This window comes from Lissotriton vulgaris, chromosome 1_2 (assembly GCF_964263255.1).
Source record: "Lissotriton vulgaris chromosome 1_2, aLisVul1.2, whole genome shotgun sequence".
Classification (NCBI taxonomy): domain Eukaryota; kingdom Metazoa; phylum Chordata; class Amphibia; order Caudata; family Salamandridae; genus Lissotriton; species Lissotriton vulgaris.
In genome coordinates this window covers 194,726,080-194,746,905 of record NC_141686.1, presented here as the reverse complement: position 1 = coordinate 194,746,905, position 20,826 = coordinate 194,726,080, and the positions used below count along the sequence as shown (strand labels likewise).

General features: G+C 43.0%; 1 protein-coding gene across 1 annotated transcript in view; it reads left to right on the top strand.

The window, feature by feature from the left end:
- PNLDC1 (PARN like ribonuclease domain containing exonuclease 1) overlaps window positions 1-20,826 on the top strand; it is a 338,277-nt gene that overhangs the window by 273,210 nt on the left and 44,241 nt on the right. The window contains exon 17 of the mRNA XM_086953672.1: window positions 648-823. Within this exon, the coding sequence (XP_086809798.1) occupies window positions 648-823 (176 nt within the window). The remainder of the gene's footprint in view (window positions 1-647; window positions 824-20,826) is intronic.

Genomic DNA, 20,826 nt, shown 5'->3' with positions numbered 1-20,826 from the left:
TTAGCCAAACTGTATTAAGAACCTTAGGGCCAGATGCATCAAAGGGTTTTGCCCATTCTGTGTCTATGGGAAAATGTGTTCATGCATAAGGCCCTTATTCCAGTCATGTGCATTATGCACTTGCTAGCCATTGCTTATAGGAAATGAGTCTAGGCAAAAACGCATACTTCAAACAGAAAATGTTACCCTGTACCCATCTGTTTGTAGCTTGCTGTGCTGAATTCACATGCACCCTCCATCCTCCCCAAAAGAGAGCTATGATTCATGAAGGTTAACATTTCTTTGTTTTTCAAGTATTCCTTCTCACTTCACTCCACTGTCTGTACTCTTCCCTCTGGACATGAAAAAATCTGAGCTGGATTCTTTGTCCTGGTGAATTGTGAACTAAGGCAAGAGTCACAAGCTATCTTGAGTTTGAAGGCTTCATTGAAAAATAAAAACTTGCTAACATCTGCGCCCAACACTGGATGACAGAAGTATACACAGCATGCTTATCTACAGTTTTACAGTTCTACAAGGTGCAAACAGATATTCATGGGTTGAGGAACATTCTCATTCCTTTCTAGGACATTATAGGAGGCGTAAATCTATGAAACAACTAATCTGTTATATTCTATTGTCTCTGAACTGTCTAACATGCACCTCAGAATTTCTCAGGTGAGGATATCCGCATACGGCGGCCACCTGCCTTGCTGGTCTGCGTCCGGGGATGGCCAGGAGTGGATGAAGAGCAACTCTTCCGTGAGTTCAAGTCAGTCTGCGTCCTGGATGTAAAGCGCCTTGGAGAAGACCGTTTTCTGCTTCTTGCTACAAAATTTAAAGGGTAAGAGTACTCCTCTCCTGAGCTACATTTTAATGAAATACTCATGCAGTTAACAGTTGGCCTTTCAAGTATAGAGATAACCAAGATGGCCCATTCTTGTGCACAAGATATAGGATTTCCTCCAGTGTAAAAGTACCAGTGAACCTACATCTTCATTAGCTGCACCTTTATTATTTATCTGTAAGTGTACAGACCAAAATATGAAAATGCATATAGTGCCAAGTTTCAAACGTACTGCTTACTAATGCAGAATGTAATTGTAGAAAAACGTATTCAACCTTGAACAAGACCTAAACAATACCCAAACAAATTGAAAACCTAGTTTTATTCTGCCTGTAATGATAAGGAAAATATGATTTGAACAGTCTGGATGATCTAAATAAGTTCATTGAATGTCTAACTATGAATCTGATATTCATACTTATTGCAGGTAGTCCAGAATACTGCGGCCCGCCTAGTAGCGAATGCCCCTCCCAGAACGGCTTCTATACCGCTTCTCAATAAACTCCAGTGGCTCCCTGTGCCAAAACGGGTGAAATTCAAGCTCTGTTGCACTGTTTGTATAGCTCTCAATGACTTGGGCCCCAACTACCTGTCTGACAAACTGGTAAGGTATTCCCCCTCTAGGCCCCTTTGGTCAGGATTCAAATTACTTCTCTGCACCCTGAGAATTAAAAAAGTCTGCATGGGGGGGGGGCAGAGCATTTACTTACCTTGCCCCTCTTCTCTGGAACGAACTTCCCCTCTACATCTTCGAAGGCCACGACCTCCGACATTTTAGGAAGCTGCTAAAGACCTACCTATTCTGTGGTGTGTTCGTCTGGCTGTAGCACCTTGTCCCAGCGCGAAGATACCCCTGACGGGGCGGTTCGGGCGCTATATAAATTAATAAATATAAAATATCATTTGGAACAGGAACACTCTGAGACTGAGATGTAATGTGCATCAAACTCGTTATCACATAGCAAATATTGGGAATTGATATATATATACAATTGAAGCAGTTATCTTAGAGCACACCTAGCAATTCTCCCATGGTGCACCAACCAAATTTTCATGTTGTGTAATTTGAAATGCTCATTGTTCATACCCAACAAACCACTTTATTTTTGTACACTGCACACAGGCCTTTCTTCTTATAGTCTACTGAATGAGTGAATGTGTTCTTCTTTTGCATGCCAAAGCAGTTATGGTGTGATAACTTACTACCTATAATTTGTTATAAATGTGCTGAAAATCCTTCGCTCAAAGGCAAGAATGTTCAATTGCTGGTGATATCGTTTCACCACAAACATTCGCATTTGCAAGTATCTCTTCTGGGAATCCAAAGCATTCCTGCTTTTCAGGTCAAGAGCATCTTAGTTTTCTTTGTCACAAACCATTGCTTTAGAATGTACCAGCTTTCAGAGACTTTCCGAATACAATACATGCTTAAAGGGTTCTTTCTGATCAGCACATCACAAGATAGATTCCATTCTGTTCTTGCCCCACAGTAAAACGTGAAAAAGGAGGGAGATACCCCTATGATTTACACAGGGACGGGGTATATAGGAAGTCTAAAAAGACTCAGACCCCTCTCTAAACACATGGACTAGTATGATATTCTTTCTTATAGCAATATCAATTTCCCTAACAATATTTGTTGCTAAAACACATATATCTTGCCACAGTATCCAGTATCACAGTACACCATACGATTTCTCAAAAATACTACTATCAAATTGCATATATAAAAAAGATGAATTTATTAGATCAAAATCACATTACGGAATTATACATATATCATTAATCACCTTCGTCCCATCTGGGTTACAATCTAATTGTATGAATAAAAAACTTTACGAAGCAAGGTAAAAGCAATTTTAAAAAAACAACAGTTGACGTGGCATTTCGATGTTTATTCTATATTTTCACCTTCATCAGGACGGAAATTTTTCATAAAACATAAAGCACCTAAATTAAGAAACCTAGCATGTACTGTATGGCTTAATAGTCATTTATTACTGTGACATTGCCATTTACGCTTAACTCCTTGATGTATGGCATTGTTTTGTAAATCAAGCAATTTACTAAATAAATTGTGTCAAAACATTTTAGTGGCAAGAGTGGTAATTGATCATTGAGAGGAAACTAACTCCTTAAAACACATTTCTAACAATCGTGTGTCCACTATTCATTCCTTTTAAAAAACAATGATTTACTAACTATGAGAGACAAACAATAGAAGTTGCAAATGATATTTCTTACAAAGATTTTCTACACAGTTAACTTAATCAGCATATCCTGTTACTATATTTTATCTTTTTCTAGTTTCTTTATTTGCTAATCTTTATGCGTACCTTTTTGTTTGAGTACCAGCAATATACGGTTTACCAAAAGTGCATAAAGATCTTTTAAATCCCCCAATGAGACCCATTGTCTCGAGCATTGAGTCTTTGACAGAGCCACTAAGTAAATATGTGGACAAATTCCTCCAACCTTTGGTAACCAACCAGATTGCATATATCAAAGACACTACCTCTATGATAGACAAAGTCGAAAATTTACCATACAATGTGGAGGGACAATGGCTGGTAACTTTGGACATAGAGGCCCTCTATACAAACATCCCTCAGGATGATACCTTCAAAATGTTGGAGGGCCTCTTAACTGGTGATACAGGTGATTTATCAACACATTCCTCTTTTAAAGTTGAATGTGCCGAAATAATTTTAAAGAACAATATCTTCCTATTCAGGAGTGACTATTACAGGCAGATCAAGGGGACCAGCATGGGAGCCACGTGTGCTCCCAGCCTGGCCTGCCTGTACGTAGCTGCTTTAAAAAATAAACACATTTTCAATACAGCAGCCCCATTTTATGCGAATATTTCATGTTGGTCCCGGTACATCGTTGTTTTTTTTTCGTATGGACAGGGACAACGGAATATCTCAACGAGTTTATAGACTGGCTTAATCTTGGGGACACCAATTTGAAATTCACCTCTATAATTAATAAAGAGAGCTGTGATTTTTTGGATATTAATATTAAACACCTTGCCGGCACACTATCAGTAGAACTTTATACGAAGCCCACGGACCGTAACACCATGCTTCATTATAATAGTAATCATCCCAGTTGCCAAAACAATAATATTCCTTTTGAGCATTATCTGAGAATACGCCGCAACTGTACAGACATGAGGGATTTTGATCGACATGCTGATGTGTTGACCAAAAAACTACAAGATAGAGGATATCCAAAGAAACTCATTAGGAAATCTTATAAGAGAACAAAATACTATGATAGAGAATCCTTGTTTACAACAAAAACAGAGGTAGAAATAAAACAGAATGTCCCATTAATTTTTGTTACAAACTTTAATTGCGCAAGCAATAAGGTGAAAAATATTATCAATAGGATCTTGCAACTACTTGGTGAAAAGAATAGTGCAGGATTACCTAAACCCATGTTTAATTTCAGACGTAATCGCACTATCCGTAACAGACTGGTGCATACTTATAGAAATGAAACAGTACAGAAACAATGTACTATCAGTAATGCAACCCTTCCAGTGGGCAATTTTGCATATAGCACTTGTAAAAACTGCACCAATATCATAAAGGGTGATGTGATCCAATATAATGGAATCACACACAAAGTTAAAACGTTATTAATTGTACAACTAAAACTTTTATTTATTTAATAGTCTGTCCCTGTAACAAAGGATACATCAGAGAAACATCACGAGAGATAAGGACAAGAATAACTGAGAATAAATCAGCTATAAGAACAAGCAAAAGAACAGCTCCTCTAGTGGAACACTGGTTACCCCAGTATTGGAACTTTCATAGATTCCCATGCTTTGTATCATTCCCCGTCGTCGGAATGGGAGTCTCGGTAACAAAAATACCATAGCTGTAGGTACAAAAGACAATGGAAAAAGGCCTAGGCCTCATTTCCTTTTGTAGCATATCACCCTCTTTGTGTAAAAGAGACCAAACTTTGGCCTCAGCCAATCAGAAGTGCCTCACCACTTAGAACCTTCCTGAAGGAACCTGAGAGCCTCAGATTTTCTACCGCACGTTGTGCTAGTGAGTCTCCTTTGAGCTCTGCTCAACTTCTACTCTTCAAAAGGATTACTTCAGGATTTTCTAAAGGATTTTCTTCAGAATCTTCCAGATTCTCTTCAGAATTGTTACTACCTTCCAGGATGTCGGAAATTGAGAAGAAAAAAGCCCTTTTCAAGCCTTGTTTCTCCTGTGGCAAGAAAAGGCTTTTTATGGAGGATAAGCATAAGGACTGCATTTATTGCCTCTATCCTGACCACCAGGCTGCTGACTGTCAGATCTGTCACACTTTTTCCGCCAAAACCCTCCGGGACCGTGAGGGTAGGCTCCTGACATGGCTGCAAAAGCTTAAATCAAGGAAGGATTCTGTCTCTAGTGACAGTGAAGATGCTGGATCGATGTCTTCTACAAGAAGGTCAGTGAAAAGGGGTAGGGGTTCCCCTTCTTCTTCTGTGGGAAGATCTTCAAAGGCCTCAAAAAAGACCCCCAGTGAGTCTGAGAGCCCAGCTCCCAGCAAAACTCCTCACGGAAGTGTAAAGGAGAGGGATGGACCTTCTACGCCTTCTACAGGTGAGAAGACTGCTACAGCCTTCAAAACACCTTCATGCCAGTCTTCTGAGAGGACTTCTAAGTCCTCGACGACAAAGACGTCGACAGCGGGGGGTTCGTCGACGAGGACATCGAAGACTCCGTCGATAGGAGGTTCGTCGACGTCGCTACCGTCGACGGAGAAACTGAAGGCGCCGACGACGAAGGTACCAGCTTCAAGGGTGTCGACGAAAGCCCCGTCGACGACGAAAGCCCCGTCGACGACGAAGGCCCCGTCGACGTCGAAGGACCCGTCGACGACGAAGTCTACGTCGAAAGCCCCGTCAACGGCGAAAGCCCCGTCAATGACGAAAGCCCCGTCGACGACGATGACAACGGTGCCGGCGGCGAGAATCCCGTCGACGACGATGACGACGGTGTCGACGACTGCGGTCTCGTCGACGAGGGCGTCGACGACTACTACAGTGACTATGACAACGGCTGGCGTGTCGACAGTTTCATCGTCGATGACGTCCACGACACCTATCTCGACGGCGTACATACAACCGTCGACTACGGAACCGACGATATTGTCTACAGAAAAGCGGATTACCATTTCTGTGACGCGGATCACGACAGAGATGACTTTTCCAAGGACGGTGTCTCCTCTGTTACCTACCATGCTTCTTCAAGAGGAAGAATCCGAGGAGGATGAACAAGATTCATATAGCTATGCCAATAGTCCTTCCCAGCTATTTGTCAAATGCCAGGACACTGACTCAGAGGGCGAATATGGCCACGAGGAACGTGGTTATAGTGAGCAGCAGCAGGCGCAAAATGAACAGGAAATGGTGTCAGTGCCAACGTCTTTCCTGCAAGATCTACATAAGATGCTACAGGACTATAAATCTAAAGCCAGTAGACCTCTGCCAAATACGTCAACGCCTGCTACGCCTTTAAGGACTCCGGCTTCATTGGTGCCATCTACTTTAACGGCTCCAACTTCTCCACAGCCTCAAGCGTCCTTACCACAGGATTCCTCTGGATTGCCAGGAACTCATAATGTTGATGAATCCTCGGATGAGGACCAACAGTCTGATCAGGTCTCTAATCCCGACACGGAATATGATGAATATGTTATTGACAATCCCGCATCGCCAAATCCGGACCCGGCGGACTCCCCGCCAGCGGATATTGGGGGCTTCCATCAGCTGATGGAGAGAGCTGCGGCAAGATTTAAATTAGCAATGCCTAAGGTTACCACAGATTGTTTCTTATATGATTTTAAGGAACCCTTTCGGAAGACTGCCAGGTCCATTCCTATCGTGGATCACCTATGGAAAGAGGGCATAAAGGCAATGACACACCCGGTGACGGTGGTCCCGGTGCTACCGCGTCTCGATAAAAAGTACAAGGCGACCGATGATGCCCCTGCGGCCTTGACAGGTCATCCAAGACCAGACTCTGTGATTTCGCAGGCAGCGCAGAGAAAATCGCGCAACCCTTCGGCACCACTGACAACTCCTCCGGACAGGGAAGGGCGGAGGTTGGATAACGTGGGAAAAAGATTTTCATTGATGGCAAGTTTGCTGGTGCGAGCGGCTAATGCCTTCGCGATCCTCGGTAGGTACGACCGCCAACTCTGGTGCGATGTCGCCCCGTACCTTGACCAGCTGCCTCCTGAATCTACGTCTGAGGCAAAGAAGATTTTACAAGAGGGAGAGGCGACGTCGATGGAAATCATCGATTGTGCAATGGATATTGCAACTACTGCATTCCGCTCACTGGCTGGAGCGGCAGTACTCCGTCGCCAAGGGTGGCTTAAAGCTACCTGGTTCCGGCCCGAGGTCCAGAATAAGGTCTTGGATCTCCCTTTTGATGGGGAAGCGTTGTTCGGCAAACTCATTGACGACACCCTGCAAGATATTAAAAAGGACACCGAGACTGCTAGGTCTTTAGGAACACTTCAGTACAGAAAGTCTCCTTTCAGGGGATCCAGAGGCAGGGGTGGTACTTATAGAGGATCCTTCCAACAACAACGCTATTCCAACACAGGATCCGGTTCCCAGCAACACCGTCAGCCTTACCAGCAGCGGCAGGGCAAGTCTTCCAACTACTCCAGGCCTTACGGTAAAGGGAAGCAGGGGGCACGAGGACGAGATTCGTCCAAGCGCCAATAGCGGCCTCCTGGCTCTTCCTACTGGACCCTCCTTCAGGAAGTCATCAGTTGGAGGCAGGGTCAACAAATACCTTCACAACTGGTCCAAGATAACATCGGACCGTTGGGTGCTCAACATCATTCGGAAAGGGCATACCTTAGAGTTCACTCAAGTTCCGCCACCCAAGCCCCCGGCAGCCACTCCTTCAAAACACCAGCGTCTCCTTCGGCTCGAAGTTCAACAGATGCTCCGGAAAGGGGAGATAGAGCCAGTTCCATCAAACCAAAGAGGTCAAGGATTTTATTCCAGGTTCTTCCTGGTAAAGAAGACGCTCGACAAGTGGCGCCCCATTTTAGACCTCAGGGGGCTAAACACCTATCTCATTTCTCTGACCTTCCGGATGGTGTCCCTCCAGGACATCTTGAAGCTGATCAGCCCGGGGGATTACATGGCCACACTCGATCTCGAGGATGCCTATTTCCACGTTCCGATTCACCCAGCGCACAGAAGGTTTCTGCGATTCACAGTAGCCAAGAGCCATTACCAATTCAGGGTTTTACCCTTTGGACTCCGACAGCCCCAAGAATATTCACAAAGGTGCTGGCGCCAGTAGCAGCTTTTCTGCGAAGGCACAAGTTTCAGGTCTTCCCCTATCTGGACGACTGGTTACTGAAAGCTCCGTCCAGAGAAGCAGCGCTGCAGGCGGTTCAAGCCTGTACCAATTTGTTTCAGAACCTGGGATTCACTCTGAACAACGAGAAATCTTGCCAGGTCCCGTCCAGAAGTGCTCGTTTTCTGGGAGCCATCTTGGATTCGAAGCTATCACGAGCTTTTCCTACTCCGGAAAGGACAGTGCTTTAAATGGGCCGGTACTCACCGGTACTGAGTACCGGCACTTCCTAAATTTATCACTTTGAGTACCGGCACTTCTCTACTGCCCGAGGAGAGTACCGGTACTCATGAAAAGGTCTGCTCGTGGCTGTGCTGGTGAGCCGAGTGGGACATCTCACTGGCAGCCGAGTCGCCTCTTCTGCAGCTCCCTCCAGCCCATCAGAGCCCCAGCTGAGCTATTCAGCAGGGCTCTTTTAAATAATGTCCGATGCTCGCCGTCATGCTGTGCTTGACAGCGCTGGGTGGAGATTCATTTTACCTGCTAGTGTGCGCGCGTGTGATTTTCAAAGCGCAGCACTTCAGGTAGTGAAAAGTGAAAAGTAAGTGCAGGGTAACGCTTTGAACATAAGAAATGTAATCAGACAAAAGGGCGGCGGAATTTCACACGTCCTTTCTCTTGATCTGAGGGTTAATGCCCAGACAATGGGATCGAAGAGGCCCCTGGAGCTCGTTTTCTGCACTGAGGCGCCCACCTTCTTAACGCCAAATGCCTCAAGGTCTGTTTTTTATATACCCAGGCTGTGGCAGGATGTTGCCTTTCCTGCCTGCCAGCTGGCCCAAGCGCACCCATGAAATTTCCCTGCTGCATGGAGTTGAAGGAGGAGGCCGGTGTTCGAGAATCCATCACCTGCACACCTCCTCCTGACCTCTGCCCCAGACTCACCACGCCATTGTGAGTCTCATGGTAGGAGCAGAGGGCACAGACAGAGACACTGCAGCAGGGCTCGCTGTCTGACTCCCTGAAGAAGAGACAGGCTAGAGATCCACGCGGTGCCAGGCCAGCAGCTCCTCGTGGATCGTTCTGACCGCTGTAAAGAGATAATTTAATATTCTCCTGCTGCTGAGATTTAAAATGCTTGTTACGAAAATGATTATGGGGCTCCAGCACGGCAGGGGGCCTTGCAAATGGGCACACCGGAGTTGTCTGTCTGGGCTGAATATGCGCTACGTTTTGCCTAAACTAGCAGTTTTGCTGATTTATTAGTAGTGCAAAGTGTTTAACATCCCTGCTTGACAGTGACACTACAAAGCAGCACCCTTTATTTTCTCAGCAGTTACACTTGCTAAATCAGAGATAACTCATGGGATTATTGTTGCCGCTGTTGAGAAGTCAGAGTATTCTCTACTGACAGTTTGCACTCTGACCAATAAGTAGCTTAGATGGTTAATGCGCCTTCATAAAGGCATATTGTATTGTACTGTATTGTATGTAGATAGCTCAGCAAGTTGCTGTTTTTGTCACAGAGATCCCTTTGTTATATGTGGTTTGGCCGCACCTAAATCTGAGGTTGGGGTGGAGGTGCTGATTTTTATTGAAATTAAATAATAGCTTCAAAAGCACCTGCTGCCGAGCTTGACTTCCTTGTTGCTCAAATGAGTGCGATTTCTGATATTTGTCTACTTCCATTGACTTCATACCATGGTTATGCTCGCAAGAATGTGCCCCTCTAAGTGTTACACATCTAGTTGTTGCCTGACTCTCGTAAATCCACTGAATCTATGGAAATGTCACATATACGCAATCTGAAACATTAGCAGCTCGACTCAAATGTATAAATATAAAAAAATGACACGATTCCCTCATTTTGCTAGTGAGAAAGTGTCACTCATATCGTTGAAATGTCACTCATAATTACAATGAAAATATAAAAATGTCACACATAGCAATCTGAAACCTTGGCAGCTCTGGGGTCCATTCTGGCCCTGTGCTGTCAACACATTCACACTATCCTCTGCATTTGCGTAAACACAGAAATCCTGGCAATCCCTTGGCAGTGGCAATTAAAAAAGCCATACTGAAGAGTATAACATGGCTTTTAACATACCAAAATCTTTTGTGTGTCTGCTTATGTTTGTCTGTTTGCCTGCATTTGTAAGCCTGTTTTTTTAAAGAAAAAAGTGAGAGAGAAAGAATCAAGAAACTCTCAGGAGGTATTTGAAAGAAAATGGGTGGCCCTTTGTGTGTACATGTCTGCTCGGTGACAAAGGTTCATAAATAACGTAGTAGGGGGGGTTGGTGAGTGAGTGAGTGGATGGGTGGATGAGTGAGCCAGGGTGGATGTGCAGATGAATGGATGAATGAGTGAATGGATGGGTGAAAGAGGGTGGATGATTGGATATACGGGCTGATGGTGGGTGGATAAGGTAAACATTGGATGGATGAATGAAAGGTAGAGAGGATGGATGAAAGGGTGGATGATGGATGAGTGAAAGGAGGGATTGAGTGAAAGGGTGGATGGAATGAAAGGGCGGATGGTATTAAGGAGTGAAAGGGTTGATGGATAGATGAGCAAAAGGATTGATGGATGAGTGAAAAGGTGGATAAAGAGATGGATGAGTGAAAAGATTAATGGACCGGTTTAAGGAGGGATGGATAGGTTTGGATATGAAGGGTGGACAGACGGAATGGTGAAAATCAACTGAATGATGGATGAAAAACTGAATAGACAACAGAATGTAAATGGTAAATGGTGAACATCAGCAGGTAAATGGTTGGATGAAAGGATGAATGGATAGATCGATGGAAGAGACAAGAGATATCTTCTGGGGAGGGTCATGATGATTTGCTTGGTGCCATAAGAGCTTTGGTTCGAAGTGGGGATATTTTCAGTTTCTTCCTACTCACTTGCTCAAAAATATATAGTATTGTGCTAAACAACAGCAACTTAACAGTATGACATTATAAAGGTGCAACTATTTAAAAAAAAGGAAATGTTTACATATTATTGCATTTCTCTTTCATTTTGTGTAATGAGTTAACCTGCTTTGTTTATATAAACACATTTAACATGTGTTTTGGTGTGTGCTGCAACTATTATAGAAGTCGTTAAGTATCATCATGTCCTGCCTTGAGCCCGCCCCTAGCCCCGCCCACTCACTACACCTCTTGCGCATTTTAATGAGTACCTGCACTTATTTTTTCCCATTTAAAGCACTGGGAAAGGAGACAGAAATTACAAACCATGGCCCAAGACTTACAAACAAGAAAGTCTCTTTCGGTACGCCGTTACAAGTCTCTGCTGGGAGTGATATCATCGTGTATCCCACTAATGCCCCATTGCAGACTGAAGATGCGTCCCTTGCAGGAGCAACTGGACAATCAGTGGAAGCAAGTCCACGGTTCATTCGACGACAGGGTGACAATCACTCCAGAGATGAAGGAAGCGGCCTTATGGTCAAAACAACTTGTCCCAAGGTCTATCCTTCGCAAACGACCCGTCTCCATAAGTGATAACGACGGACGCGTCATTAGAGGGTTGGGGAGCAGTGATGCAGGACCTACATGTCAGTGGTCATTGGTCACCCCAGGAAAAACGCCTCCACATCAACCTGTTGGAACTCAGGGCGATACGACTGGCTCTGCAAGCGTTTCTTCCTCGCCTGGAAGGTTCACAAGTGCTTATCAGGACGGACAACACCACGGCCATGCACTATGTGAACAAGGAAGGAGGGACCAGGTCGCGACAATTGTCGCTAGAGGCCCAGCAGGTCTGGGAATGGGCGATCCGGCACAAGATGTCACTGACGGCAGAACACTTGCCAGGCGTTCTGAACGAAAACGCCGACAGACTGAGCAGGTCATCCTCGGTCAGCCACGAATGGGAGTTGAATCACGAAGTCTTGGAACAAGTCTTCAGCCGGTGGGGAAGGCCGGACATCGACCTTTTTGCCACTCCGACAACAAGAAATGCCGGTCTTACGTATGCTGGCTTCCCCATCAAGATTCACTGGGAAATGCCCTTTCGATAGCCTGGTCGAAGACATTTGTCTACGCTTTTCCTCCCATTCCTCTGATACCACGACTAATCAAGAAACTCAAGGTGGAACCGTGCAGGATGATCCTGATAGCCCCGGCTTGGCCGAGGCAGTTCTGGTTCACGGAGCTCCATCTGTTGTCGATAGCTCCCCCCTTGCCTCTAAGGATTCTGCCGGATCTTCTCACGATGTCCGAAGGACAGATTTTGCATCCAGACCCTCAGTCGTTACACCTGACTGCATGGCTCCTGAGCAGCGAGAATTTATGAACCTGCCATTGTCAAGGGAGGTTAGGGAAGTTCTGTCCCAAGCAAGGGCTCCTTCAACTAACGAAACTTACCGCCTTAAGTGGAAACGTTTCTGTTGTTGGTGTCGAAAGCAGAACATTGATCCATTCAATTCCAAGCCTCATCAGATCCTACCTTACCTGCTGTCTTTGGCCAAATCTGGTCTAGCCCATTCATCAATTAAGGCCCATTTGGCTGCTTTGTCACAATTCAGAAGGACAGACTCTGGGCCTTCACTATGGTCGTCCAGAATAAGCAAGCAATTTCTTAAGGGCCTGTTCAGGGTCTATCCACCGGTGAGACCGCCTCCTCCAACATGGCATTTGAATCTGATCCTTTCTCAACTTATGAAGGGTCCATTTGAACCAGTCCATCGTTCTGACATCAAATATCTCTTGTGGAAGTTGGCTCTTCTCCTTGCTCTCACGTCAGCTCGGCCTGTAGGAGAATTACAGGTTTTGACCATCAAAGAACCTTTCCTTCAATTCAAAAGGAACACTGTCATCATGAGGACTAACCCTAGGTTCATGCCAAAGGTTCCCTCGGATTTCCACTTGAATGAACCGGTCATTCTAAAGACATTCTTCCCTCAGCCTTCCACGCCAGCGGAAAAAGCGTTGCATTCATTGGATGTGCAGCGATGCTTAAAATTTTATTTGCAACGTACTAAAGATTTTCGAAAATCTTCTCAACTGTTTGTGGCCTTCGGCGGGCCGAATAAAGGCCTTCCACTTTCCAAACAGGGTGTTTCAAGGTGGATCACCAGCGCTATATTACATTGTCACAAGGCTGCTGGTAAACCTCTGACTGGAAAGATACGAGCGCATTCCACAAGATCTGTGGCTTCTTCAACAGCCCTTTTCGCGGGGGTGCAAATTAAGGATATCTGCAGAGCTGCTACCTGGAGCAGCGTCCACACCTATACCAAGCATTACTGCTTGGAATCTCTGCAACAGGATGATGCAGCAGTAGGACAGGCTGTCCTGAGGAACCTCTTCCACTAATGGTGAGCTTTCCTTTCTTCCCACCTTCCATTTTTTCACATTTTGTATCTAATGTCATGTTGTCTACTGCTATTATTTACAATGCAAAATGTGATTATCTTGCCAACTGCTTACTACTCTGATACAAAGCATGGGAATCTATGAAAGTTCCAATACTGGGGTAAGAAAACAAGTTACTTACCTGTAACTTTAGTTCCCCAGTATTGGTAACTTTCATAGATTCCCATGCGCCCACCCACCTCCCCGGGGAAAGCTCAGCCTACAACAGATATGGTGTCTAAGTACACAACGGCTACGAAAATCTGAGGCTCTGAGGTTCCTTCAGGAAGGTTCTAAGTGGTGAGGCACTTCTGATTGGCTGAGGCCAAAGTTTGGTCTCTTTTACACAAAGAGGGTGATATGCTACAAAAGGAAATGAGGCCTAGGTCTTTTTCCATTGTCTTTTGTACCTACAGCTATGGTATTTTTGTTACCGAGACTCCCATTCCGACGACGAGGAATGATACAAAGCATGGGAATCTATGAAAGTTACCAATACTGGGGAACTAAAGTTACAGGTAAGTAACTTGTTTTCATCACCCATAATCACACAATAGATGATGTAAAATGGTGTGGGGTTGAGGTTATCCTTCTCAGTGCAAGGGGCGGTGACCATATCTGTAAGAGAAAGAAAAGAAAACAATTCTATATGTCTCGCTTTAATACATATAAAGATGGCCTCAACAATAAAGAAGAGTGGGAGAAATTAATATAACTACGCAGGTACCCACCGAATGATATTGTTATTCAAACTTTCCCAAGAAATTTGTACAAGAACAACGAAGTGAGAATATTTAAACTTAGGCTTACTAGGTATCTAAATTACTGGGATAAAAATGTGTAAGTAAAGGCCCTACTGGGTAGTTTATGCTCACTATTAGTACACACGAGTACTGTTTGATTGTAGGACAATTTAATCAGGTCGGTAAAGGCAAGAAATGAGAATGTGTAATTCCCTTTTTTTGATTTAAATTTTTATTGAATGAATATGTCTATAGAGAGACAGTTTCTCAAAAAAAAGTTTCCTTCATTCACTAGAAAATCACACGAGTACTGTAACTCACAAGTACCCCCATTAAAGTATTATAATCAATTTTTGAACGTATGCCTTCAATCAAGTCGGTATGGATATGAAATGTTTATATATAACACTTTTATTCTTTCACCACTAAAATCTATTCGAGAATAGGTGGAACATTATTAATAATAAGGCAAAGAACACAAACAAGAGTTCCCTAGTATTGGGCGCTTTAATTTAACCATTCAAAGATGGCCTCTACAGAATACATAATGTTAGAACTACTAACGAAATTGATTGTCGACGCTTTTACAACTATAAAATAATTTTAAATACAGATACATAGACAACAAATAGATAATTGTAAATCAGTTTAAAGTGACAATACCTGGGATATTGTGATACTAAAAAGCGGCAAGATTTCAATTCCGGATCACGACTCCGGATGTATATAAAAGGGAGATATTCCGGAAGCACCTCTCTGAATGCTTCCTTGATATCCGTTGGAGCAGGGAGGCCGCTGTCCCCCGTACAGGTATGTCAAAACGTAGCATCCACACCTTGAGTTAAGACTTTTATAAATACCAGAGAAAGGATAGCGTTGTTTTAAATAATGAGGGGTCTCTGTGGGTGTTTTTTTACGTCGGGTACCAACGGAGCCCGCCTATTAAAACTACACATAGACGTGAGCAATCCTAGTTAAACTTTATATACTTTTTATGTATATACTTTTTATGCTTGATTAATCACGGGCTGGGGAGTTTCGCAAAGTCACGAGGCAGAAACAAAGTAATTTGAAATAATTACGTGCACAACCTTGGCGGGTGGAAGTAAGAGGCTACACAACTAATAATGATCACAATAGATTTTGAAAATACGCATCGCCGATGCGAGGCAGGAAGCCAAATACTTTGCAGTAAATATATGCATAACCTTGGCAGACAAACGTAACAGGCCGCTATCTTTGTGTCCCCGATTTAGAAGGCATCACTTTACTTTCGAACCGGGATACAATGCTGGTTCCGTAGGGTAGAGGTTGTTCACCTCATTCACCATGAGCATTACTGTCACTAAACATGAGTATTTCTGTCGTAGACAGCTAAATTGGTAGGTTGAGCCGGGATATTGGATTATAAATATATCCTGTAGCTCAGACATTGAGCTAGAAGATAGCTTATTGAAAATAACAGCCAAAATATAACACTATATCTGTAGATTCATACCGCACAGGTAGTACTGTTGATGATATTTGGTAACTATTGTTATTTCCAGATTTTATTTTGAGTCCGAATCAGTCGACTCTCTAGCAAGGATCGATCAAAGTATCCACTTACCTGCGCAACAATAAATCGCATCGCAAGAGATTTGAAGATAGGTGCAGTCATCCTTTATTAAAGGGTAAGTTAGCCACAGTATGGAACTTTAGAGCAAAAATGAATACGTTTCCGAACAACCGACATTGACCTATATAACGTCTTTTTTATAGATACCGCTCTCATCAATAGAGTTCTTTTATATTCCCCTCCGCATCTAATAATATTAGACAGTGGCTCTGGTACAAGAAAAGGACTTCTATCATAAGAGGTGCATTTACTAATGACGCAAGTGTATATACATTTTGAACATAAAGAAAAGATGTTAAATGCTCTTTCTCTTTCCCAGTTAAAGGCCCCATTAAAGAGGCGATTCAGAAAAGGGGGTGGTGATGAACAGAGTGTCTGAATTAAGCAGACCACTCTTACCCAGTCCAAAGATCAGGGCTTGATCCATCACCGTTATTTAGCTCACTGCACCATCCCAGCTCAGAACTTGGCTATATGCAAATTAGCTGGAATGGTGCAGTGAGATAAATAACGGTGTGGGATCAAGCGCTGATCTTTGGACTGGGTAAGAGTGGTCTGCTTAATTCAGACACTCTGTTCATCACCACCCCCTTTTCTGAATCGTTTTTGGCCACTATAGGTGTGGCAGGGTATACTCAGACATGAGTCCCTTTCTCACTGCACCATCAGGATTCAAGCAAGCCGGGCCGAAGACGGCTGAAATGCCAGCAACCGGTCCCCGGTAGCTTGTCTCCTTTCTGGTGAAGAATTGGCTTGGTAGTTTAGTCTGCCCTGTTCCCATGATGCACTGGGCCAGGGACAGACTGATTTGCATATAGCCAGGTTCTGAGCTGGGATGGTGCAGTGAGATAAATAACGGTGATGGATCAAGCCCTGATCTTTGAATTAAGCAGACCACTCTTACCCAGTCCAGACACTCTGTTCATCACCACCCCCTTTTCTGAATCCCATTAAAGAGGCAGTAACGGTGGTGAAATACTCAAATACCAAAGATTATGTAATTGATTAAACATAATCCACCCAAACCAAAAGGTATGCATAAAGATTAGCAAATAAAGAAACTAGAAAAAGCTTAAATATAGTAACAGGATATGCTGATTAAGTTAACTGTGCAGAAAATCCTTGTAAGAAGTATCTTTTGTAACTTCTATTGTTTGTTTCTCACAGTTAGTAAATCATTGTTTTTTAAAAGGAATGAATAGTGGACACGCGATTGTTAGAAATGTGTTTTAAGGATTTAGTTTCCTCTCAATGATCAATTATCACTCTTTCCACTAGAATGTTTTGACATAATTTATTTAGTAAAATGCTTGATTTACAAAACAACGCCATACATGAAGGAGTTAGGCGTAAATGGCAATGTCACAGTAATAAATGACTATTAAGCCATACAGTACATGCTACGTTTCTTAATTTATGTTCTCTATGTTTAGATTTTATGAAAGATTTCCATCCTGATGAAGGTGAAAATATAGAATAAACACCGAAACGCTGCATTGACTGTTTTTTAAATTGTTTTTACATTGCTTCTTAAAGTTTTTTTATTCATACAATTAGAATGTAACCCAGATGGGAGGAAGGTGATTAATGATATCTGTATAATTACGTGACGTGATTTTGATCTAATAAATTCATCTTTTTTATATATGCAATTTGATAGAAGAATTTTTGAGAAATCGTATGGTGTACTGTAATACTGGATACTGTGGTAAGATATGTGTTTTATTTATTTATTTTTCCCACATTTTTTTATTTAGCTGTGCCATAAGGAAGCATCTAGCATTTACACATTATAAGAGAAACAAGGAAAAACAAAACATTTTACACTGAAGGCAGATCCCATCCTGATTAAACACATAAGGTAAACAAAAATTAGTCAATCAGCAAAAATGAACCTAGACCCTTGCAAATGTTTTTGTTGCCCCCACTCGCTTAGCATAAGCCTCTTCAAAACATTTAGTACGTTGCATTTTACTCATCCATTTCCCAAACGAAGGTATTGTCACTGATCTACAGTTTTGTAAGATCAAGGAACGGGCAACTAACATCGCGATAGCAAGAAAGAGCCCCTGAGATTCCAAAAGTATCACCTCCTTGCTGCCTATACCAAACATAACTGCTTCTGGAGAAGGTTTGTAAGATTTCCTAATTGCAGTACTGAAATATACAAATATTTGTTTGAAGCTTGGGGGCAGGAAAAGGAAATATGTTGCCATACCCCTGCTGCTAAAGTTCCGCAACGAAAACAACTATTAAGCACCTCTGGATACATTTTATTTAGTGTTTCTGGAGTGTAATACATCATCCAATTAGCAAAAAATGCCATTCTTTTATAATTATCAGCTCTCAAAATCTTATTACCTAAAGATGAGATCTTTTGCCATTCCAGATACGAAATAACACATTGTGTATGCGCTTCAAATTTCTCCAACATCTTTAGTACCAAAGGAGATTCATCCTGATGGTTCAGTACGCTGTACCATTTACCCACTCCGGTTAATCTCGCAACATATAGTGCAGAGGCAATTTTACCAGGAGGGATGCAAAAAATAAAATTATACTTTTTTTTTAAAATTAATAATTTGAAGAAATTCAAAAAATAATTTATTCGGCCCCCTTCATCTAGCTTGATTCTTCCTGCCAAATAATCACCCTGCCATGGATACCTTGTTGACTCAAAACCCCTAAACTGGAGTCATTCCATTTTTTCAATTGAGCAGAGTGAATATATAGTCCTAAATCACGACAATCGATTAATTTTCATTCTACCAGTGTCTTATAGCGAGTTTTTGGGGGAAATTTCGAAGTCTTTAAAAAAGTCGGGAGTTGAGTTCCTGCTTCTTGAATCATCTTGCTGATGAAAAAATGATCTGCCTGATAAGGTTTAGACAACAGACATGCTATAAAATCAAATAGTGCTGCTTCATAGTACAATCGAATATTTGGGAGCGCTAGCCCACCCAACTTGGTATCAAATTGCAGAATTGGGAGCCTCACTCTAGCAAACTTTCTATTCCACACAAAAGTTCTAATCATGACATCAATTTGTTTAAAAAAACTAACATTGACTTTGAACGGGATGTTTGTAAACAAAAAAATCAAAAGCAGTAAAATAGACATCAGAATTAATGCCACTCGTCCTATCAATGTCATAGGAAGATTTGACCATTTATTCAAGAGATTTTGGACCTTGTTGCTGGTGATATCATAATTATTTTTAAACAAATCCCTATAATGAGCTGTGACGTATATCCCCAAATATCTGATTGATCAGTTTTCATTGCCTGATATTTTAATTCTTCTGGAAGACATACCAACCCGGAAATTAACATTAGAATTTCTGTTTTAGTGTGGTAAATTAATTTTACCGTATCATTTTTCCATATAATTATCAATAAAAGACAGCTCATTCAAATGAGAGGCAGAGTCCGTGGGATCTGAGTCATACAGGCTTTAATGGAAAATCCTCGAGGATTGGATATCATGTTCCATCACCTCTAAGGTTCAGGAAGGGACATTCAACGTTTTATTAGTATTACACATTATATATAGTAAAATGGTACAATTGAAACCAATACAGTAGGCGTAACAGGTGAAAAGAGAGAGATAAGAACACATGTGCGTAACAGGAGGCGTGTAAAAAGGCGTACACATGGGCGTGCACTGTACATGTCAGAGAAAAGTCACAAGAAACGTCACATGTGGGTGGATGCATAGAGAAAGTTGCAGGATCAGCAGAAACCTATGACCTGAATGCGCGCGCAGCTGAGCATGACGTGGAACGGGGAGAACTGGGGGCTTTGACTTGAGCCCCAGTAGAGGAGACTGATGTCTGGGATGTCAGGGCAACCTGTACCTATAACATATCTGATATCTCATGTTTGGAGGATGTAGTGTCTGAAGTAAAAGGTCTCTCGGACAGAGGCCGTTCAATACTGAATGCTAGTGCGTGCATACGTGTCTTGGTGCAACGTGCGGAGCCATGGGCCTACCATGGTAACGGGTTCAGTAAATCACTTGCAAGGAGGACAGGAAGGCCGGGCCCTTTGCTCTGCAGCCGGGAATATGTTTACCTATTTCACTAGACTGGAATGTGTTTTTGAGGAGGCTGAGCAGATAACTGTAGGCAAAATATGATTTTGGCAGGCAGTCCAGGCCGAGCCGGGCACCGCTTTGCTGGCAGGAAGTAAGGCAGGGGTCAGGGATGCATACAGCTTTCAGAGACCGGAGAGATGAGACTCGGAGCCTCGTTTAAGGGCCTAGCTCGACTGGGCCAGGAAACATGGAGAAAACGTGTGCGAGATTTCAAAAGTGCACCATGTAAAGACGTTGGCACCATAGGCCTAGAAGCCTAATTAACAGGATTTTCTTGCAGGACTAGATAGCTGACATGTTGAGGATGGACGCAAATGTATTTGCGTCTTTCTAGCATGTACGGGACAGAAGTTACACGACATACAAGGAACATGGGTGCATGGATAGGGTGCGAGAGGGGGACACATTAGCTACCTGAAAATTTCTATTACCTCATTCCCTCCTTGGACCCTACTACACCCTTTAGGATATATCTATATTCATGAGACCATCTATCTGTTCGTAAAGCATCATTTGTTCTTCTTTCTTTATTCGGGAACGGGAACGTGTACTTGGACGGGGAATTCAAGCTGTGGCGCACAAGCCGTAAATCGCTGGCCCACATTGCAGACAGAGACAACAACTGAATACTATGACCAATATTACTCCTAGGAACGATAACAATTTCCATCCCCAGGCGGATATCACACTCCAGAGCCAACCGGACCAAGTCCAGGAGCCTGGATTCTGGTGTATCAGATGGGCAATTTCATGAAGCCGAGTTATGGCCTTATACACGGATGGCGCGTTATTAGGAATAAACACGCAACAACTGGATCCGGTGACTCTACAAGC